The sequence below is a fragment of the Botryllus schlosseri genome, chromosome 11, assembly GCF_051294905.1.
Source record: "Botryllus schlosseri isolate E-star chromosome 11, Bs_hap1, whole genome shotgun sequence".
Lineage (NCBI taxonomy): Eukaryota > Metazoa > Chordata > Ascidiacea > Stolidobranchia > Styelidae > Botryllus > Botryllus schlosseri.
Window position 1 is genome coordinate 23152529 of NC_137246.1, and position 23934 is coordinate 23176462.

The window sequence follows — 23934 nt, forward strand, 5'->3', positions numbered from 1 at the left end:
ATTAGTTAAAAGCAATTCTGGTTCCACTTAACTGCGATTGTTATTCTCATAATTATTCCAAGAACACAGAAGTCAAATTTTCTCTCTTAATTCCAGAAGTGATCCAAGTATTCACCGTTGGTACTCAAGTAAAAATAGAAGCAGTAATTTCCAAGTAAATAAAATGTGTGCTAGGCCTAGCGTTGCCGAAGAAAATGAAAAATGTGAAGTATAAGTAGTCTAAAATCATAACCAACTGAGGAAGCAATGAAAGTGGGCAAAACTTACTCGATTACTTCGAAAAAGAATAAGTACTTCTTCACTGACCACCTCTGCGCAATTCTAATAACGGCATACGCCAATGTCTCTCATAATAATAACCTATATACAATTCGCCAGAGGGTCCTTCCTCCTTAACCAGGTTCTTCAAATATCTCTCGATTTGTCGGGAATCGACCACGGCCAGTTTCCCTCCTTTGGACTTGCAGTCGTATTGCGCATCCGTCCAATTTGCTGCCGTCTGTGATACATCCCATCGTCTGCCGGTTATAGGTTCGACCGCCAGAGGCTCTGGGACTTGAACAAAAACAATTAATTCGTCAAGCAGCGTTGTCTACTAATAGTACAGTTGATCGAATCATTCAGCATTACTACTATAGCAGTGGTTCCCTTTGTTCCATGGAACACCGGGGGTTAACTGAGCCAGTCAGGGGTGCCTGGAGTTCAGGACACACCCTCGACTCATACATATGATTTGTGATGACAGGCCCGTCTTGACGACCATCATTGGCATTGCAGGCAATTAGGCCAGATCAGTAGTCGAATTGTGACTGTTGCGGTGGTACGTCATGTGCTGTGGTGCACACAGGGAGGGAGGTAGAGGTTTGAGATCAAAACCTTGTCCTTGTGAAATGCCAATGCTATATCCAATATTTATAAGATTATCCGCAATTAAGCAATTGGTATCACGCTCTTGCGTTTCGACCGAACAATATGACAGCATTTTTCAAGGCGAAGACGCCAAGGAAACCCTAATGTCGATGCAGAGTTCTTTTGCGTACCTGAAATCTACGGTAATGTTTTAGATGTGTTTAGATTGTGGTAGATTTCTGGTTTTATGACTATGCGAAAATTTGCGAAGGATCGTAAATTTGGGAAAGTGCACCACAGGCTGGTACCAAGTAAAGACCGAGGAGCTACTGTAAAAGAGGAATAACGTAATATATTTATGCTGGTTGCAGCTGCAAGTAAAAAAAAAGAGATGTGTCAAGACGTTTTCAAATATCAGTAGAAAATGAAAGTTTCGAAATGGATAGAAGCAGTTTGAAGAAGTAGATTTGGTTGAGGCGTCATATACTTTCAGCAGTCAGTCTCAGGTGGTCTACTTTTGTAATCAAAACACAAAATAACTGATGACTCTACCAACACTTGCATTTTTTCGAAATAGACATTCTGTTAAAGCGATTGGGGAGGCTATTTTGTCTGCAAAAGTGATTCAAACCTTCGCAAGTGCCAAACACTAAGCACTTCTGCCTTGAACACAGCAATAAGAAGTGGAATATGCTGAAACATGCCAACTTGAATGCTACTGAAAGTATGCCAGCGTTGTAATGACTCGAGTCACGATTTTTGGATGACTCGACTCGACTCGAGTCATTTTCCTAAAATACGGAAATGACTTGACTCGACTCGAGTCAATCTGTGTAGTTACTCGACTTGGACTTGAGTCATTGCGCATGACTCGAAGCAAGTCATTGACTCGAGATTCAGACGGCCAAGACCGACATTTCATTGTAATTTCGAAGCCAACACACTATTGGGATTTGGTTTGTTGGTACTGGTGCTTGAAAATGCGACCAGAAACTGCTAAAAGTGAGAAAAATTGATACATTATAGATGCGAACCATTCAATATCACCAAACAGAGTTAAAAAAGTGGGTTTAGAAAGACTTTAACTGGAAACTGAGCAGTAAACACAATGACTTGGACTCGGACTCGAGTCATAATACCATGACTCGGACTCGGTCCTCTGTTCGCTGACTTGGACTCGGACTTGACTCGGTGGGAATTGAAAATGAATCGACTTGACTCGGTTCAAATATATAAAAGTGAGATTGACTTGTGACTCGGAGCCTTGTGACTTGGTTACAACCCTGAAGTATGCTAAGATAACTTGAGTACACGAAAAAGCAGGAGTGCTCCATTGCTGACCACCGCTAACTAAAAGTTGAAGGAAAGAGCTTATGTGATTGAAATCTGATTTCAAAATTGACAAAATCGCAACAAGCGTCAAAAAGTATGTTGATTGCTGCAAACGCCGTTAAACGGAAGGGAAATAAACTGACAACATGTCCGTGTCCGTGCACACGCATATGTAGCGAAAGTAGGGAAAGATTACTTGAATACTCTTGAAAAACCAGAAGTGCTCCGTTGTTGACCACCTCTGACCAAAAGCTAGAGATAAGAGGCAAAGAAATCAGGTTTCAAATTTATGAAATCTCAAGCTTCAAAAAGTATGCTGATTTGCAGCAAACGCGGTTAAGTAGAAATGAAATAAACTTGTGCAGTGAAAGATTACAGCGTACTGCCAATAACAAGAAGTGCTTCGTTACTGATCACGTCTGCCTAAAAGCTATAGAAAATAACTTACACTGGCAAAGGAATCGGACTTCGTAATCGGTGCAGTTAGAGGACAACGTGCTTAGACATCCGGCGCCAACATGTTTATGCATGAATACGTCTGGATTGTCGTGCAGTATCGCAGAATGGGTGGAACTATCACGCACATCAACGTCGAGAGGGTATCGGCACGTTCCGGGGTAGGAATAGTAATTCTTGAGCAACTCTAAATCCCCGGATGAGTCGACATAGTTCGTATTGAACCAGTCTGTCCATTGGCCTGGAACGTATATGTTTCATGATAAATTGCAACACCTCATGATCATGATTTACGTTTGCAATTTTCAGAAATTAAAAATATCACACGAATCACGAGGAAATGAGAAGAAAGGAAGGAGTCGAAAAAACTTACTGAAAAGGTACTCAAAGAGAAATATCGGACAGAAAAAACTATTTTAAACCCCTATATCGTCAAGCAGAGTATGCGTGCTGACTTTGACAAAAATAATGACGAAAAATTATCACCCTGTAATTGTGACCTTCAAGTCACAATTAATTCCGAGTCTGCAAAGTTTGATTGATTCAAGTCATTTCAAGATTTTTTTTCAAATCAGGAAAAGTTTCGAATGACTTGAGTCCGATCAAGTGATCTGAACCTTCACAAATTTTCACATACTGTGTAGTGTGTACTGTACACCACTCAATGCTGTGTCAACATAAGGAGTTCGTGCTCCATCTAAAAATAGTACATTGAGCACTCTCTTATTCAAAATTTCATGCTGGTCACGTCATATATATATACAATGTTCTTTCCAAATCTCTACTAGTTTCTGACGATTACCCAGCCGAAAATATCCGGGTTCATTTCAATATGAATTTACAATTCAATTGTATAATAAAGTTCTGTACCTCCAAGAAGCTCTTCAGATACTCTTTTTTAAATTGTCAAACTGACATTAAATGGTATTGACAGGTAGACCATATATGACTGAAGTCTTCAAGGCCGGAGTTACGCGTTTGCTGTAAGGACTAGTTTTGGGAGTATAAAGTCATATTCACAAGTTTGGCATGGTCAAGTGTGGCATTCTTAAATGTCAGGTAACCATCTCAAATTCAGTATTCGAAATCAGCGGTAATCGTGTCTTTATTCATGTACCTGATAAGACAGGTTCATCTTCGCATTGCTTTTTCCAACCCCACCAAACTCTCGAAGTCGCCTGTCCGGCCGTAGCTGGCTGCATATTTTGAAGTTGTTTGAAGTTTCGAACTCCGATGCAGTATCCTTTGAACGACAAAATTTGTATGCATTGCTTTTATTCCAGATGTTTTTTAAACTCACCTAATGTGGAAGGCGCTTTCCCCGAAGCCAAACTCTCGATAACGAAGTTGTCAGCATCTAAACTTATGCCATAAATTTAGCAATTCTTAACAAAGCCACTTCAGCAACTCACCTCGCTGGCATAGAAAAGGGTGAAAAGAATCACACTTTACTGTTCTGGACCAATTTGCTGGATTATTCGCATCTTCGTTAACAAACAGCACAGCGCAGTCATCGTCCTTCTGAAATCATCAGTAAATTGTAGTTGGAAAAATAGATCACTTCAAACCGTTCACCTTCAACCAATATTCATGATCTGCCATCCAGTAAGAGACAATTTTGGCGGCGATCCTTTCATAATCATATTTATTGTCGACTTTGAATAAGGCAGAGTCGAGTGAAGCGCAATATTGCGCCGCTTTGTCCCGTTGCGTTGGCTGTGTGTGCAGACTGCAATAAAATAGGACAAACTACGGTAGTATTAGCGGAAATGAAGGCTCTACGAAGGGAACATATGCAAGTTCAGCAAGGCAATTGCTAGCTAAATTCATCTGTTAATAAGTGATCGATTGCTAATACAATCACAAGCATGATTACCATTCCTCATTTTTGTCTTACTGTCTTTCCAATCGTCAATTTCAGGACTTTTTTCGACTAGAAAACTTTTTGTGTGCCGGCTGTATCAAGAGTTTATGGCACAATAGCACGCGTATAAACAGATATTGTTGTTATGTTTATGTGGTCGCTGTTATTCCGTTAACTGCAGATAAGAAGCAAACATAAAGTCAGTAAGTTCAAGTCACCTATTCTATTTTTAAAACTTTGAATACCCAATTTCGATAAGTTTCGTTGCTATCCAATAGCTTGTATCCCAAACAAAATTGTTCGGGATGCGATCGATTGCACACAGTTGCCTAAAATTGCTAACGTTGTGGATAACATAACAACTTACCTATACACGGTTTCATTCACCACAAAAATATCGAACTCAGGTAAGTAAAGGTATCCGAGACAAAGTTGATGAGACGAGCATGCCAACTCGCACTGCTGATGCGCCAATCCTCTTCCCAGGTACTGATGATCGGAGAATGCGGCGCAATTTTTGGTCGCTCTCACAGACGTTGGTCTGCCTTGTTCTTGTAAAGCGCTTGTGAGTGGGTTGGGATATGGTTGACAGGTCTCTTGGATGCAATAGCTAGAAAAATTAAACATGTGTGCGAAATATCGTTGTTTCTATGTTACACGAGTAGGTTAGAATGCGCTTGGATACAATACCTAGCAAAATTGAGCAGGTTCGCAATAACACTGTGCTTCCATTTCACGTGTCGGGATTAACCTTTACCTCACATAATTGCCAGGATCCGACTCAAATTGCGCATTGGCTCACTTCACTTGCAAGTGTAAGTCGGTATTCTATTCTGCTTTTGCATTGTAAGCAGTGACAGACGGAGTATGCATTGCGGAAGATTAAGAAAGATGGTGAGCCTATTGCGCATAAATCAAATATCACTGTATGCATTCATTGCAGTAGAATTTGTTGAAATCGAAGTATGACTTGACAATGCAGTAATAAAAAGGAGCACTATACAAAGTCTGCTGTACCAGTAGTCATAACAAAAAAACAAGAGAAAATCAAATTATGCAATATGCGGAACACATTGCATAGACAACTAGCGATATATATTAATAGAAAATTTTACGATTGTATAGAAACTCCTTCTGGCATAATTCAGGATTGGTCAATTTTAGGATCGTTGACTCCAACACAGACAGATGGAAAGCAGATATACATTTAGCAATTACAGTGAACATACCATCATTGTAATGACTGGCACAGACAGCATAGTGCATTCGATTTAGACCAGTGGTTCTCAAACTGGGGGGCCTGAAAGCATCCGAAGGGGGGCACGAAGCTGCGGTCAAATTAAATTTATTTCGCGCTCGGGGCGATTTATACCTCCAATTCATAGTTATTGCTCTGAGTATACTCCAAATTTCATATTTGAGAATTATCTCATCAAGTTATAATCAATTCGTAACCATAATCACAACCATAAAGGGGGGCGTGACTGAAAAAGTTTGAGAACCACTGATTCAGACCGATTGCTGAATTGAGTGCTGTGACCCGGTTATAGTAACCAGAGTCACCGTCTTCTCCACACCGACGAACAAGAGCAGAACGATCAATGAGTGGGTTGACTGACCTAATCGATTTTGACACATGCTGTTACACTTGTTCAGTCAGCCTCAAGGATGTGTGTCCACATACCGACTGTCACAGTGGCATTGAAATATTTGACATATTTGGATTTGGTGAGATAAATTTAATATGTTATCACAACAGCTATGTTGCAACACGATTCTTTATATTGGAGAGAACCAGAGATCAGTATGTATTTGGATTTGAAATAATTTACCCAGATTAGTGTCAGATTACTGATTTTTTTGCTCATTTTTCATTAAAAACCAAGGCATCTTGCATACGTTTTGGATACCCATAAACTTTTAGTTATTTATTTGGTAAGGTACTAGAAAAAACTGAAAATACACACGTCCATCCTATATCGTCATCGGTGCTGCACCATCCGAATTTGCACGTTTCGACTGCCTCTCCCATGTAGTCAAACGGGAATTTACAGACACTACCCGGTGCTGTCCCGCCAATTAGCGTTGTCCGCGCGTACCCGGGGTGTCCTGCTTCGCTTTCGCAAGGCCTGGAAAGTTTGGAACAAAATTAAAACCAACGTAAGTTAATGGTGGGAAAAATCGAGTGCCTGAGTGATTCGATCACGAATCGAGTTTCCAGTTAAGTCGAGTACTGGCCGTACATGATGTCACAAAGACAGGACAGACTTGAACAGTTGAAATATGTACCTTGTCAAGACATTCACAAAGATAAATGTTTCAATGTGGAATGTCAGTAGATAAACTGGCCAGTGACTAATAATTCGATGTAATGCAAGATAAAGATTCATCGGACGTAAGACAGCAATGTGCTCACTCTATTTTTATTTTTAACAGCCTCTAATACTTGGTTAGGTACACGAGCAAACAACACTTGTTACAGATCTAATGTGCTAATTGTTATAGTTGAAGAAAGTTGAAAGTGTCAACGTGATAAACTCAAAATTCTGGTACCAACCAACAAGAATATGTGTCAAAATTCCAATATTTGAATTCAAATATGATAAATGTCAACGCTAGCATCGGCTGCAAGGTCCGTACGCGGCGGATGTTTCCGAGCAACTGATACCGTTTCCACTACTTCTTTTTTTCTAGGCTGTGAGGTAATCCTCTCACGCCGGAAAATTCTCTGAAACTTTGCAATGTAAACGAATCGGGAGCTCTCCTCACTTATGAACTAGAAAAGCACAGCTACCAACAACTTTTTAGAATTGCATTCAAGCAAAAGGTGCGGACTCACTGTATTTATTAACCTAACAAGTTTATTTGAATTATTCCACGTCAAAAGAAGTGACGAATATGAACGATTTTCATTCCCACCACGCTTGTCATTCGCCCGGAAACTTTTTTCATTCGCACAAGTGCGAACCGTCACTCAGGTTGCAAAGCACTGCCCTATATTGATCGCATCACAGCATCTAAAACTTGCAGTACAAAGCTAAGCACGATGGCAGACATTTCAGTGAAGTGATCAGCCCACAGCATCGTCACGAAAGGGAATGAAGGAGTTGCGGTCGAAAAAATACCAGGTTGTCTTTAACGTGGTTTGGAAGTGGCAGTATTGTCTTTGTGGTCGCAAAGAAGGCACACATTTTATCTTTCCGCATCATCCATACGCTTACGACATCGCGATTCTCGATTTCTCGACTCGAAGCCTGTGACTCTGATCTGAATTGAAGTACCAAGATTGTAATGACTCGACTGAAGTCGGACGACTCGAGTCGCAATATTTCGTTGACCCCACTTGATTCGAGTTATTTTCTTAAAAATGGAAAACGACTCGACATGAGTCAATTTCTGTATTGACTTGACTTCTACTTGAGTCACCACGCATGACTCGTGCAAGTCATTCGACCGAAACATTCCATATTACTTGCTTCAAGTCTTGTGTATTTTGAACGATAACCCTATTTTTAGGTTAAGAGAGAGAAAAATGAGTATATTATGAATGAGAGGCCTTCGATATCACCCTAGAGTTTCACAGAAGTGAGTAGAACCCGTCTTTAACTCAATAACTACCAGTGAACACTATGACTTGGACTCGGACTCAATTCTCAACACTATGAAATTCGAACTTGGCTCAGTTATGAAGTGAAAATTGACTCGACTTGACTCGAGTCAAAACTATAAAAGTAAAATTGACTTGTGACTTGGTTAGAACCCTACAAATCACTCGGGTATTCGATTTTGCCCAGCTATAATCGCAAATGCTTATGCCGCCATACATTAACACTTCCGTGTGATTGACCAGGCAAAAGGATTGATTCCCGCTCTTTCCATAGCACGCCGTCATATTCCAACTATCCGGGTCGTCGAAACACCTGTAGTGAGGCAGCCCGTCTCTTTCCGAGAGAAAATGGCAAGTTTCTTCAGAAAGCATCAGCTCATACAGAGTACCCGGTCGAATGACAGCCGTCCGTATCTCGGCTTGTCCGGAATGCGCACACGAAAGTATTTCATTGACGTGCGTTTCGAGGTCTTTAAAAATCTTTGAATCGTAGGGAGAGGATTGTCGCTGGTAGCACTGTCTTACTACAACTGTGGGTTGCACAGCGGAATTGAATAACTGCAGACGTACATTGTCCGATTCCTGACACAACGCGTGTTTACCGGAGTACTTTCTGTCGATTGAACACCTTTTGATTCCGACGTCTTCGAGAAAAAGAGAATCCTTATTTGTTAACAAATAAATAACACACATACAACTGGGTCATACATGATATAGAGATCAGCAAGGTATACAGACAATACCACAGAGTCATGAAAGTTCAGCCAGTCGAGTTGAGAGAGAAAATCTTTATTTGTCAACAGTCCAAATCCATACCATACAACAAACATGCAATTGAGGGTCATATCATTTACAGATAAGCAAGTCATACAAGAGAGGCTGAATTTAAAAGGATCCTCAAAGTCTAGTTACCCAGGTCCTGAGCATCTTACTACAGAAATCTTTGCACTCAAAGCTTTGGGTTACTTAACGAAAACACAAACATAGGGAAAAACCACAGCATCGTAGAGTATAATTAGAAATGAAATTAATAAAATGCATTCTCATATCATCACCATTGCAAATACAATTTGGCAGTGGCTTAAGAGCAGAGAGTAAACACATTGGTAAACGCACGGTACGTTATTTTATAGTTTGACCAAAATGTAACAGCCCTTCCTTTGAATGGCGCTACATAACAAGAAAGAATGAGAGATGGGGAGATAAGCGTGGAGCGCAGTACATTCTCGTTATTCGATATAAGTATCGGTGCAAAACAATGACAGACACCTGACTTTTTGTAATCGACAAATGCGTGCATTTTTAATACTTGTGGTTCACGTCAGTTAGACTGAAGTGGAGAGTCAAAAAATATCAAGTCATCACCTCTAATCCTACAACCTGATGAGACCAGTCAACTGAGATTTTCATGAAAAAGTTCCACTCAATTAGACTTTCCAAACTTTTTCGACTCATTGCCTCTAATCAAAGCCGATACTGTGCTGGGACTAGTACAGTAAAACGGGAAAATATGAAGATTTTTATCGTAAGAAGGTCGGAAAGAACTACATGAGGTAAGAACGACTCAAAGCATCCTTACTTTCGTGTTTGATTTTGAATATCTCCACATTATCGGTCGAGTTCTTGTACTGGCACTGGTCAGACTCACCATACACCGAGTACTTTTTCATGATATCTCTCCCTTCGAAGCAGAAAAAGCTACCATTTTCGACCTGCAAAGCATGTAACGGTCAAGTTATCACATGTTGATACAAAACCGCAATGTCATACCGCCATTCCGAAGCCTTCGTACCCATTTTCGTAATTCACTTGGAAACATTCATCCCTAAATTCCGTTTCAGAGTATGCCGGTGCAGTTTGGATTCCGTGAAATAATCTACGTGAGCCTTCCCAACATCCCATACTGACATATTTGTCTGAAATTGAATCACTCATATGCATCAAAACTTGTAGTGAGGTGGTTTTAATCAATTAAAAGTAACGGTAGCAATTTCTAAGATATGTTAAAACTTGTCCCAGTTAAAGTAGAAAATGAACATCTGAAAAGCACTCAAGTAACTAATATTAAAAGGTAGATTTGATCAAGATGTATCAAACTGACACATGGACCAGAAAAATGCATGATGTACACTGTACAACTGTACATAATCTTCCTTAGCTTGAATAATTGTCAGATCTGTTTGCTAATAAGATCTTGTCTATAGTGCAATCTTGTTATTCTGTGCTTAACACTCGAGTTGTGTTCACCCAGAGGCTATCGTTGATACCTCAGACTCTCAAAGATGTGTGCTCCTGCTCTTCGGAAAATTTATGTTATGAATTGCCATGCCACTGTGATAGACAATGTGTGGGACACATATACTTGCGATTATCTGAACGGGTGAAGCTGCATGTGCCTAAATCATTTGGCTCTGTCAATCTGCCAATTGCTTGAAGTGGATTTTAAGTGTTCTGGAGATAGGTTCTCTTAATTGTACTTGATTAGAAGTTGTCAGGACTAATCTACATCTTCTTAAGTATCTTTGACTTTGACCACCTCATGCCAAAGATGTCTGGTATGTGATTATTTAGTTGCCTTATATAACGACTACTCGTGGTGTTGGGCCGTTTCATCTGCAGTAAATGCAGTAAATTGTATGTCAACGTCGTTTCATGGTGTAACGGGGGATACAAGCTCTGTATCCTAGCGCATTGGCTCGAAACTCTCGCCAAGGAAGCGAATATGTCAGCTTTTACATGTAGGCCTACATCAGAGCCGTGGTGTAAACAGAATAATGAAGACTCTGGAAGCAATTGTAACCTTACCGATTCCTGCGCTTATGCATCCATAGTGTTTCTTCCCATTTAAAAAAAACGGGAAAGTGCAAACAGCTGGGCCAACAAAATCTTTCAAGTGTTCGCAATAGGAGCCCGCGTATCCGAGTGGACATCGGCACACTACCGAAGAGGATCCCGTTTGTATGCATGTGCCAGCATTCAGACATGGGTTGCTTTCGCACAGTGTTCCTTTGAAATTCTCGCATCTCACACCGTGGTATCCCGGAGGGCATACGCAACTGAAATGACACAATGGGAAATTTCATATTATTTGCATTTGTCGAGTGTCGCAAGTACAGAATTGAGGACAAAACATTTTTTATTCCTGGTGATCCTTGCGTTCGAATAAAGACACAACCTGGGATGAATTTACCGGTAGTTGCAACACACATCATCTCACAAATTAATGTTAACGGCGGTGGCAAGAGGTGTGAAATGAAAATTTGATATCGGGCTATACGCAAAACACTAATTAATACCTCCAGGTGTTAAATTTTTTACGGCTGGTGAATAAATTTTTTCAAAAATATTCATGTGCGAAGTCAGAATACATATCTGACTATACCTATATTGGAAAGTAATTTCGCGCTGGACACCATTCAAAATTCGCATTTCCCTACAGGTCACCCAATTTTTCCGGGTGCCGCATTTGGCCTGCACACTCCTGTCCTAAGAAACTAGGACATGCCTGCTATTGACATCGCCTAGGCCCGGGTGCTTGTCTGATCTCAAAGACTACTCAAAGTCATTTCGGCACCTTCCTACCTTTCATTGCATCGCAGTCTTGTGATGTTATGAAATGATGAAATTTTATGAATAAACTTGAACCTGACCTTGAATCAGTTGTATTCTCTAGCAGACTCAACACACACCAAAATTTATGAAAACTCAGGTTTGGGATTCACACATCCCAAACATCGAGTGAAGGTATGGAAGCACTCGTACCTTGAAAAGAATGTCAACAATCTCATTTACTGAATAAGACTGAAGTATTTTGCTAATTTTGATAAGTATTCAATTGCATTTATTACATACATTTAGAGTCGCCACTTGATAAAAAAAAAGCCGTAAAATGCAGCAATCTTGGACAAGTGATAAATTTTCATATAATTGATTTGCTAGCGCGCGATAAAGTAGACTTACCTCGTTTTACGATTAGCATAGATGCAGGTTCCATGATTGAGGCACCCTTTATATTTGCAAGGATTGATTTGAAGTGCCGGCATCAATTTGTGATAGCTGGAGCGCTTTTTACAGTTTGGACCACCGAAACCTTCCTGGCATTCACATCTAAATCATCAAATTGCTTTATGATAAAAAGAAAAAACCGCTGTATATTGCAACACACCTGTATTCTGTGCCTGATACGGCTACGCAAGCACCGTTGTTACAAACATTTTTCGCCTCACACACTTGAATTGCTGACAATGAATTTGCACCGCACAAAGGCTGTGCACCGCTCCACACTGGACCGAAATCTTTGGACATGACACACTACGATAGAATATTCATAGTTTTTTTACTCATAACTATGTAAGCCCTGGATTAAGGATACCTGACGAGTATCATGGCCAACGAGTATAGTACCACTTGGGCACCGATAAGTACAACGTACATGAAGGGCGTTGACATGCTGACTGCTGCAAAAATACTGAAGATCTTCAAAGTCTGGAATATATTACAGAATTTAGTATTGATAAGTAGGGCTGGAAGAAAGATTCAAGTACACGATTCTTAATCGAGTATTACCGTAGGCTTTTTTTGGTCGAATAGTGAGGGACGATTTCTCCAAGTAATTGTGAAATTAAATGCTCCTTGCCATTAAGAATTAAATTGTCAACGAGAATTATAGTTACGATAATATTTTCTGTTGTGGAAGCCTTGAAACCTTGATTGGAGGTATCACAGTATACGAAACATGTAGTACAAATCTACACACGTTATTAGTGCTGCATATCTGTAAAGTCATGATCAGTTCAAATTTCCTTTTCATCCATACCGTTACCGTACTCATGACTAAATAATGAATGGTAATCGAATACTCGACTCGAAGCCTACTATTATATTCGAAACCGACTGTTACTTGGTATTGCCCAGCCCAGATGATAACAAGTGTTAAGATGGTCGTGAATTTTTGTTCGGCGTGAGTGCAGGTGACTGAGTCGCTTCTTTTTGAATTCTTATTCGAGATTTGACTCAACATTTCACCTCATCCTACCACAACTTACAAACAACCCCGTATATTACCTTGCTCGGTGCAATTCACAAGTTCACATTGCGTGCCGGAAAACTCGGCCGGACAATTGACATGCTCCACGCATAACGCGCCTACATCGGCGGAGCCGCATGACCGCGTGTTTCTAAATGGAGAGAGGCGTCAAATCAGGAGATGCAAGAATTCGAAATGCCTGTGGAATGGGAATTGATTAATATAATAAAATACATGAAATTCGAAATCAGAGTTGCCAGATCATACCAAGCATTCACTGCCAAATAGTGAAATAGTGTTACGGCGAATGTTCACTCTAAGCTGGGCGCCTGCGCAAATGCGCACTGCTGACTTGGTTTCTGCACACAAAAACTATAAAACCTGACACAGAAATAAAATGAACGCATAATAATATATCATGTGGAATTTGTCAGAGAGAGTCAGTAGCGAGTGGGCGGTGACTAGCTGTACCAACCAATTATGCAACGTCCTTAAGCCCTTCTACATGGTGAATTCGTCATGAAGTGACGTCATGATGAGATTTGCCGAAATGTTACAAATGAGATCGGGTTTACATGGGCGTATATGTATCGCAGGTTAAGTGATACAGCAGTTCGGGAATGCGCTTCGAGATTATGCTACACCAGTTGAAGCGTAGTATCAGAATGACCAAGCACACCATTCCTATCTAGCCTGGTTTTTATAATTTTCATTTAGTAGGCAGGCTAAAGCGCTCGATTAAAAGTGTTACCACCGAAGTGTAAATGCAGCAATTTGATTCTTTTAATAAATCATCTGACTTGAATGGATACGATGCTGGCATGACCACACTGCTTCCCCTGATGTTGCCAGAACCGTAACTGCTGCCGTACCAATTGGGGTCGGAACAAGCTAGAAGAGGGCAAAAATTGTTTCGTAAATCAACATAAAGTTTATTATGTGGTAGATTCATTCAACGTTAAAATTTTCTTCGCGCTCGGCATCATTTAGTGTCACTAGATTATTTATTATTAATATTGCTACGGCACTCTCTCGAAAAGTGAAAATATAAGACTATAGTATAATATAAGTAACTCAAATGAGTTTAATCATGCCGTAATTATGAGAGGATTGGAATGAGGCCGTTAAAGACTGTTGGGATGCATTAGCAGGGGCAGGCAACCTGCTGGTACGGTACTAGGGTTAGTTCGGATATCAATAACTTTCACTATCCGGATATTTGGAATTTATCTAACCGGTTAACCGGATAATAACTGCTAAGTGAGACAATCGATTTCGCGAGGTCTGCATGAAAAACGGATCGCAAAATCATTACACAGTGTTATTGTAGAGTAGACCTATACGCGCACGCGCAGTACGAGCGAATACGAGAAAAACCACACAAATTTAATGTTCACTGCTTCTGCAACGCCCTCCTTACGAGGCACAACGCATCAATGGTGGCATCCTGTAGCCGCGGGACCGGAATCTTGTAACAAAGAGTCCACATGCATCGAATGCTCTTTCAGCTTCCACAGAAGTGGGCTGAATAGTAAGCAGCGCTTCGTAGAGAGTCTAAACCTAAATTTCAACAACTTTACATTCCTTTTGACCATTCTTCTGTTTAGGTTTGGAGTACTAGAAGGACGAGTAGCTGATACTGAAATTGATGCAGACATGATACCTCGCTCTAATTTCTACATGAGAATTTCACGTGATCAGGCACACAGCCAGCCGAAAATTAAGGGGGGCGTTTGAAATAAAATGAGGGGGTTTCGATTTTTTTCGAATTAACTATCAGCGGGAGTCAATTACGCTTGCACGCACGCACGTCGCACATGTTTGCGAACATTCGATGTCATTCAGTTTCGCGATGTCACTATCACAATCGCTAATCAGAATACACTTAACGGCATATCGTCACCAAGCCATCGAGAGATAGGAGCCAACGCATGCTAGGCCCGAGACGCGATGGTTAGGCCCGCGATGATATCTTTCGTAGGTCTATTGCAGATGCGATTGTGTAGGTCAGCGATAATATCGTGAGCACCAAGCCAATGCAGATGTGATTGAGCAGGCCAGCGATGGTATATTGTGCACACTGCACAGGGCCTATTGCAGATGCGATTCTTGTATCCAGCCGAACTATAGGCTGGTTGAAGACGCGATAAATCAGGCCAGAGACGATAGCCGAGCGTGCGGCAATCAATGACCTGATTTAACGATCTTCTCAGCAGGTGATCGCGTCGCGTTACATTGTGCAATGTGCACAGACGCAACACGCTTCTCGCTAATCGGTCGCGCGCAACACAGAATACGACTTATTGCAGCTTACTAAAAAGTGTAAAACGCATTAGAAACGATACTCTTTTATCCGGTTAACCGACAGAATTATATCCGGATATCAGATATTAAAAATACCTGCGGTTAACCGGTTAACCGTTATCCGGATAATCCAACCCTATACGGTACTGTTACTATTAGGCACAATCATTACTGTGTCCTCCATTTCCATCCAACAAGGATGATGGCCAACATGAGACTCTGTAAACTGGTCTGTCAAAAGGACCTTGACCCCCGGATATCTCTTTCGGTATTGATATGTACGTACGTACACGCCCCAAAACGGTCGCGTCCAAATAGCCTTTTCCCGACATACTGTACCTCGTGAGGAAATGAGTATTTAGAATCTCGTGATTCTCGCGAAAAGGAGTTTTCATTTAGTGTGGTCTTACAAGTGTAAGAGATATCAACATAATTTCAGTACTGACAATCTTTCCTGAGGGTCCCAAAATAATGAACTGGTTTAACAAAGAAACAATAGGCTCGCTCGAGGCCAACCTTCCAGAAAGTAATGAATAACATTATCCACGTGGTATGAACATAATTTAAGATGAAGGCTATTGCATGACCTGCAGTTTCGAAGTCATCACCTGTATCAGCCCCGCAGGCTGCAGCCAAATCAGATCAGGTGGGCTAAGAGAGGAAAAGACATTAATTTTAGAATATTCAAGCATAAGTACCAATACTATTGACAAAATGCATCACTTGACTCGAAAATTTCTTTGCGCTTGCCGCGATTAGTGCAAACTTGCGTAGTAGCCCAAAAGAAATGAATGGATACGTTTGGTGTAAGCCCTTACCTTCGGCGCACAATTACGTAGTAAAAGACAAACGAAATAAATTGAGAAGACCTGTGCACGAATTTTGAGGGAGCGTGACAAAGCGCTGTTTTGGTCAAACTCTTTATGTTACGCAAAGTTGTGCAAGGGACCTCGCAGAGCGTTGAAGTTAGCTTGCGCAGACTAGTGAAAAATTAGAGGGAACATTGGTTAAGGTCTTGACCTGGTTCTTTATTTGACTTCAAAAGGTACATTGAATCCAGGATGGGTGTCAAGGCCATAATCCAGAAGTTACCTACCGTTGTCGAATTCCCCACAAGTGGAGACTTGAGGGGTATCGGGTAGGAAAAGACACACTTGTAAAAAAAATACCGAGGAGTAAAAGTGGGATTACGGTTACCAGTTCACCTCTCTGGACTGTATGCATCCACAAATTTGCTGACATATAGCCTACTCATTGTGAATTCTGAACAACCAATAATGACATCACAAACGCGCCAAGCATTAGTAGCATGGCATGCAATAAAGAATTCGCAGAATTTTTAGGGTAACCGGCGTTCAAGAATTTCTATGCATAAGTCGGTGGCCTGCTATTAGACCCGCAAGATATATTTGGCGCACTCAAATTAGCATTTAGTCAGTCCGTGACATTCGGCGTTGAAAATGAGGCACTTCTTCGATAGTAGGTAGACATCGAGCAATGTCCACCATGATCATCAGTGAATGTTTCTCATGAACACGTCAAAATTTATAAACGTCAAAATAAATTGTTTTTGCCTTTGAAGAGACGGATTTTGGGGTTGGGAGAGGGTTAGGGTCAAAGTTGGGTTTAGGGTATCTCAAAATTAGGGTTGGGGAATATTAGGGTGGAAGGAGGGGGTATTAGGGTTGGACGTGGGTTAGGGTCAAAGTAAGGGTAAGGGTATCCTAAAATTAGGGTTGGAGGAGGGGGGGTAGTAGGGTTGGGGAGGAGGGATATTAGGGTTGGAGGTGGGGGATATTAGGGTTGGGGTGGGTTAGGGTTAAAGTTGCGGTTAGGATATCCCAAGATTACGGTTGGGGGTTATTCGAGTTGAAGGTGGGTTAGGGTCAAAGTTGGGTTTAGGGTATCCCAAGATCAGGGTTGGGGGATATTAGGGTTGGAGGTGGGGGAATATTAGGGTTGGGAGAGGGGGGATATTAGGGTTGGAGGTGGGTTAGGGTATCCCAAGATTAAGGAGGGGGATATTACGGTTGAGAGAGTTGGATATCGTGTCCCTCAACTCAACCCTAATCTTGGGATACACTAACCCCAACTTTGACCCTGACCCACCTCCAAACCCTAATATCCCCCAACCCTAATACCCCTCCTCACCCAACCCTAATATCCCCCCACCTCCAACCCTAATATTGGGATACCCCAACTTTGACCCTAACCCCCCTTCAACCCTTATATTCCCCCGACACCAATATCCCCCACCCCAACCCTAATAACCCTTCCCCCAACCCTAATATCCCTCTTCCCCAACCCTAATCCCAAAGCAAAAAAAAATTTATTTTGACGTTTATAAATGTTGAGAAACATTCATTGGTGATCATGGTGAACATTGTTTGCTGTCTGCCAACTATCGAAGAAGTGCCGAAAACGATTAAGTAACAGAACTGTAAGAAGTCTATAAACATAACCACTTGAGTAGTCCAAGTTTGTAAGCCGTAGTGAACAAGTTTGAAAATACAACAATAGTTGGCTGTAATTCAGTTTCGAGTTTGTGGAGAAAAATCTTGAGCAACTGCCACAATCATTGGTTTTCTTTGCATAGTCTTTACTATCAATCGTGGGAGGATCATAAGTCTCTGAACAAAGTCTTACCTAACTTTATTGGAGGGGGCGTTTTTAAGGGGTGGATAGGGTATTAGGTTGCATGAAGACTCGGAATCCATCGGAAGTGGGTAATGAAGAAGAAAATAGGTTGGGAACCACTGCCATAATTCAAGGGCATTCCTTGTTGAAATTCTGGGACATCTATAAACAGCACGATGCATCCATGCTAGATGTTATAAAATGTCGCTGCTCCTTACAAAAGTGTACGAATGAGAGCGCACAGGCTGTACCATTCACCACAAATTGATGGAGTTGTCTTTATGTGTACAAGTCCAAGTAGGTGTTCAAACTTACAATTTCATATCTTTGTCAAATGAAACGCAATGTTGATAATTCGGGATCGGCAAATGTGTTTGAGAGACTTTGTCTCCTGTACTTGACCACCGAAGCGAGCCTCTATAGATTTGCGTTCCCATCCACACTTAAACAAAAATACATCAATCAAGACCAGTACTAGGTATTAATGTGCGTCATTGTTGTCAATTGATTATATACAATTGAATGGTATATTCATATTGAAATGAACCCGAATATTTTCGGCCGACACTCGTCAGGGGTAATCGTCATCAAATAGTAGAAAATTGGAAAGAACATTGCATATCAACAATCGTATCACAAAATATGACGTCAAAATATTTTGTAACAAATTCAATATTTTGAAACTGTAATAGCTTCGCGATTACCGGTTGGAATGGATTCAATTTTGGTGCGGATCGTTTATCGTTTTATAGGGAACCTGACGATTTAATCGCCTTGCAAGCAAGATTTGTAACGAAAATTTTTTTTAACAAATATATTGTACAGGGCTAGCGTCTTGACGATAGTGACATTATTCATGGAGAATGGTGATACATGATAGTTTCTAATGTAATATTGACATTGAGAACTTCCAAAACCACTAATCTTCCAATTTTCCATGGTTTTGAAGATGATATAGATCAGTGGTCGGGAACCTATGGCTCGCGAGCCATATATGGCTCTTTTGGGTATAAGATATGGCTCTTTGCCAAATATTTATTTTTGTACTGAATTGATCAATATTGCAGCGACTTGTTGGTAAATTTTCATCACGGCCAGAATAATTATTGTCGTGGCAGTATAAACATGTCTTTGAGAGGTAAAGACAATGCCGTCTTGGCTCATGGGGTCGGACCTCCTCTTTTCAAAATCATCAAATTTAAGTTACTGTCACGCCGGCGACCAATATCACTCGCGAATCATTTGTACCCGACTCGAAATCTTGAATTGGGCGATACGTTGATTAATCAAAGAGCATAGCAGACATGGCAACGCAGCTTTCAAATACACATTGTCTTCCTGATCTACGGCGCGAAATGAACTGTTGTGGATGTGACATTCACAATTTCAAACTCGACTTACAGACAACGCCATAGCTATAATCCACGTTGATTGGTAAGCATAGCTCTGTGTAATACAGGCGATAAAATGTAGGCGTGTAGCGCAACGTAATGTTACCGCCGAATACTTCGTTTATAAGTGAGAAGTCGATCAGTATTTCGATTTTCGGAATCGGTGTGATAATCACATTCCATTAATATCAGTTATAATAAATATCAAGCTACTTGCGATGAATTGCGTTATCAATGGTGAGGCTTGGCTCGTCTGCGCCTTACCTCTCGTTTCGAGCAATATTTTCGAACAATAAATACCTGTCCTTACAGAGAAAATATGGCGCACACGAGGAATGCCATGTAGTGAGTTCGAATTCGTGCTACGATGACGTCACGAATTTTCAATTGTGACGTAACAGTTGATTGGAATGTATGGCTCTTTGGGAGTTGAGATGGAAAAAATAGGGTCAATATGGCTCTTCGGCCAAAAAAGGTTCCCGACCACTGATATAGATAGTGAGCATTTCCTAAACCACTAATTTTCCAAAAGTTCTGTGGTTCTAGTCTGCATTGTAAACCAGTAATTCTATTGTACATAATTACTTCAACATGAACGTAGCGGTAGCTCTTACAGCTATCAATGTTCTGCAGCTCCATTTCAACTGGAAGCAATTCACGCAAGGAGGAGTCCCATGGTTCCGGTAGGGTCCCGCCTCTATCCTCACACATGGATTCCGCCTTAATCTTTGTGTTAGCATTCACTTTTGCACTGACACAAACACCAGTCGACAGTCGAGTAAAACCATCGCTGCAATCACGCCATTCTGGATTAAAAGGTTTATGTCATTATTATTATATTTGATTAACTGAAAAACGGAAATTATGGTGAAAGTTTCATGCGATGCGAAATCTCCTTAGGTGGAGTGTACCTAAGGTTTACAACAGTGGTTCCCAAATCTTTTGACCTCGCGGCACACTCTAGAAGGAAAATATAGTTCGCAGCACCCTCGCACTTCAATTACTTCTAAGAAACTGAGAGTAAGGAAGGTCATTAACCCGGAACTAAAGGACTATAATTTTATAGGTCATAGGTTATTAGGTACATGCTGATGGTGGTGACTGAAAAGGTCATCACTATGACACCAGCTTCATTACCATAGCCTCATTGCTGGTCATGACCTTTAGTTATCACTTGGTCAAAATTTGACCTAAAAAACGGAATATTTTGACCTGAAGAACGAAGGTTTTGACATTTTTGACAGTAAAAAACTTAATTTTGACAAAATTTTGCCCTCACTTATGTAAATTAGGCGTTTTCGCACACGTTAGAATTGTACTACTCATCTTCAATTCTGGTTGGAAATGTCTGTCCATACAAAGTAGGTTAGCCTGAAAAACTTTTCGGCTTGAAAACCGACAAATTTTTACATGAAAAAACTTTATTTTAACCAAATCTGGACCTATGAAGAATTCCAGCAAGTTACATCATGCATTATGGTAGAGATAAATAAATTTGTTGTAGTACAGCGAAAGATACTTTCCTTCATTCTCAGGGTAGAAAGTGTCTGTCCTTAGTAAGTAGCTTGTCAAGAATGGAGAAAGAACGTTGACCAGCAGCAGTTGTTTGCTGGCAACACTGAAGTTGTACGTACGTTGCTGATGACACACTGAGTTGCTTCATTCTGACAATGTTGTCTACATCACAATTTTTTTATCATGTGCTTCTTGATATAAGAACCAATGACCACGCAGTCTTGCTTCAGTTAGGCTAATGCAGTACGTTGAGCATAACACCATGTCAACCTATTCGTTTCATTTGATCGTTTATGATTCACAATGAGCAAACAATGGGCCGTCTACAACGACAGGCCTATAAAGTAGGCTACAAGATGTAAGATGTAAAAATATATCGCCCTAGTCACAGTGGCGGCTCGTGACAATATCGGGTGGTGGGGCAAGGGCTGCAAGCGAATTTTTATCAAGATAACCAACGTAAACAAGTAACTTAATGATGGTATACGGTAACATGAATTTCCCGGCAACAGTGATTTTAACGTATATGCCACGAGAGGCCAGTCCGCCGGTGAGCTGTGACTTGAAGTGTGGTAACTGCGTAAACGGCGTACGGAACAAAGATTCAACACGGTTCATGTTCGCACTAAACCTGACTAATTATCTGCAGAAATGGAAATGACTATAACTCGAGAGATAGCGTAAGCCTAGGCGAAGGTGGGTGTCAGATTCCATAGACTACTCCATGTCGCTTCGACATCTTCCTGTCTTTTCATTGTATCGCATTTTTGTGGTGTATTGAACTGATAAAATTGCTAATAAACCAATGATGATGATGATGATGGAAAGGTCAACGAGTTCGGACAGATACGCAATTGTTATCTCATAGATTGGGCCTGTCATATTGAATCCAAAACAACATTCTGAAGAACTAAGAATAGCAGCCTTGGAAATTCGGTCTCGGTACAGCATAGGAGATTTTGGCCTTGAAACTGGAGACTGTAACACGACACATACGGCTTTATTACTGTCTATAGGTCTGCTGCGAAATCGCCTTTGGAAAATACATTACCGAATAAATACGTGGATGAAAGCCTTAAACTTAGTACACTGTTACATGACATCATCGAGAAGTGGCCTCATGGCCCTTTTCGGTATGGTACACTGTCAAAATTAATGCGAACAGACCAACACCGAATTTTGCGTAAAATTTACTGAGGAATAGGCTGATCAAGTGATCAGCTGTTAGCCGCCATTGAAAACGAAATAGCTATCGCGCTTGACAGGGGGTTGTAAGCAAATATCTTGAAGGCCACAATTTCACGGTGAAATTGACATTGGAGAATATAATATCAAAGTAAATATTTGAATGCAAACTGAGAATGAATTTTGCAAGTTGACGATCTATATCGCTTCGAAGTATCAAAAGTCATTCACAAATATTTTTCCAATAGTTTGCCTCCTGTGTTTGATGACTTTTTCATGCCTGCTAAAAATGTCCACTCCCATTACACGAGATCCTCGTCTGAAGGAAATATCTACTTACCCCCACCCAATAGCAACTTAACTAAGAGGTCCATCGACTACTCGGGACCTATCATCTGGAATGCATTACCACCACATATCCGTGAATTGCCCTATAATAGATTCACTTGATCACCTCTTATCGTTACACTAACACTGTTGCCCTACCTCGCCCAGACATTGCTTCATTGATCATTTGTTACCATCGTTTAATTTTTCTTCTATTTTTTTAAACTACTGTACAGGGATATATAGAACTCTATATATCCCTGCTACTGTAACATTTTTTACAGCCAGACTGTTTAGAGCAGTGGTTCCCAACCTTTTTCGGTGGCAGGGCCAAATTTAGAATTTCAGAGTACGGTTGGGGCCGCACGAATACCAGGGCAATGAGAGGAACCCAAAATAGTCACCAAAATATGAAAATTGGCATTGTTCCGATCATTTGCTTGACGCCATTGGCCATTGTGTTGCCGCGCTCCCGCTGTTCAGAACAATCAACATTTGCTGGCTATTTCGGAGTAGTTTTATTGCCCTGGTGAGATTTCAATTCGTATTCTTGGAATCAGTGCGACACTTGCTTTCGATAAACACCGACATATCAAATTTTTTGGACGCTTGGGCCGCGAGCAATAGGAGCTACCAATTATGCTGCTTTTTGCCGGCTAAGCAGTATGCATCTCGGCGAATTTAATCGTGAGTCACTTACTGCACATTTATCCGTAAACTGGTTATCAATACCCAGGGCCTAACAGCACTTCGTCAGACCCCCCCCCCCGAAAACGTTGCTCTTGCCCCCCCCCCCACATAGGGTTATAAACCGAACTTCGAAGCCCCCAGACCCCCTCAGGCTAGATGGCTGTCTACCGCTATTTATCATCTGAATCGGGTGTCCGTTTCAGGCAGCTTCACTCTAGTAATCGCGCGAAGCGCAAAATTTCTATAATTCATGATTGAATCGGTCAATATAATCGGGAATTGCATATATATTGGTATCAATTTTTATCCTCTCTCTGCTCACGTAATCAGATTGACCGGTTGAGCCGAGTGAGTTGTGTTTAAAAAGGTAGGACCACTCAATAATAATTAAACATCTTCAGGAACGAAACAGCACTTCGTCAGGCTCCCAAAACACTTAGGTCTCGAGCTCCCATAGGGTGTTACACCGGCCCCCCGTCCCGTTGTTCGCTTCTGCCATGAAATCAGGATCCCTGTTCCAGTGAGCCAGCGCGGGGCGCAAAAATGTTCGATAATTCAAAATAAAATAGGTCAATAAGATCGGGAATTGCATATATATTGCTATCAATTACTTGTCCTCTCTGCTCACGTAATCAGATTTACCGGTAGAGCTGAGTGAGGTGTCTTGGAAACTGTAGGGCCCGTAAATAATAATTAAACATATTCGGACGGGCGGACCCGTTGGTACGACTTCGTTACATGATGTTATTTC

The 23934-nt window shown here is 41.0% G+C and overlaps 1 protein-coding gene across 1 annotated transcript in view; it reads right to left on the reverse strand.

The window, feature by feature from the left end:
- The window catches only part of LOC145450077 (uncharacterized), a 75965-nt gene that overhangs the window by 9421 nt on the left and 42610 nt on the right, over positions 1 to 23934 (reverse strand). The window contains exons 53-70 of the mRNA XM_080328556.1: positions 20081 to 20272; positions 18391 to 18517; positions 13173 to 13285; positions 12481 to 12593; positions 12274 to 12419; positions 12069 to 12215; positions 10914 to 11164; positions 9879 to 10024; positions 9688 to 9820; positions 8326 to 8752; positions 6469 to 6630; positions 4869 to 5111; positions 4213 to 4366; positions 4050 to 4158; positions 3938 to 3994; positions 3755 to 3880; positions 2630 to 2878; positions 361 to 555 (exon numbers count right to left, since the gene is read on the reverse strand). Of these exons, the coding sequence (XP_080184682.1) occupies positions 361 to 555; positions 2630 to 2878; positions 3755 to 3880; positions 3938 to 3994; positions 4050 to 4158; positions 4213 to 4366; positions 4869 to 5111; positions 6469 to 6630; positions 8326 to 8752; positions 9688 to 9820; positions 9879 to 10024; positions 10914 to 11164; positions 12069 to 12215; positions 12274 to 12419; positions 12481 to 12593; positions 13173 to 13285; positions 18391 to 18517; positions 20081 to 20272 (3090 nt within the window). The remainder of the gene's footprint in view (positions 1 to 360; positions 556 to 2629; positions 2879 to 3754; positions 3881 to 3937; positions 3995 to 4049; positions 4159 to 4212; positions 4367 to 4868; positions 5112 to 6468; positions 6631 to 8325; positions 8753 to 9687; positions 9821 to 9878; positions 10025 to 10913; positions 11165 to 12068; positions 12216 to 12273; positions 12420 to 12480; positions 12594 to 13172; positions 13286 to 18390; positions 18518 to 20080; positions 20273 to 23934) is intronic.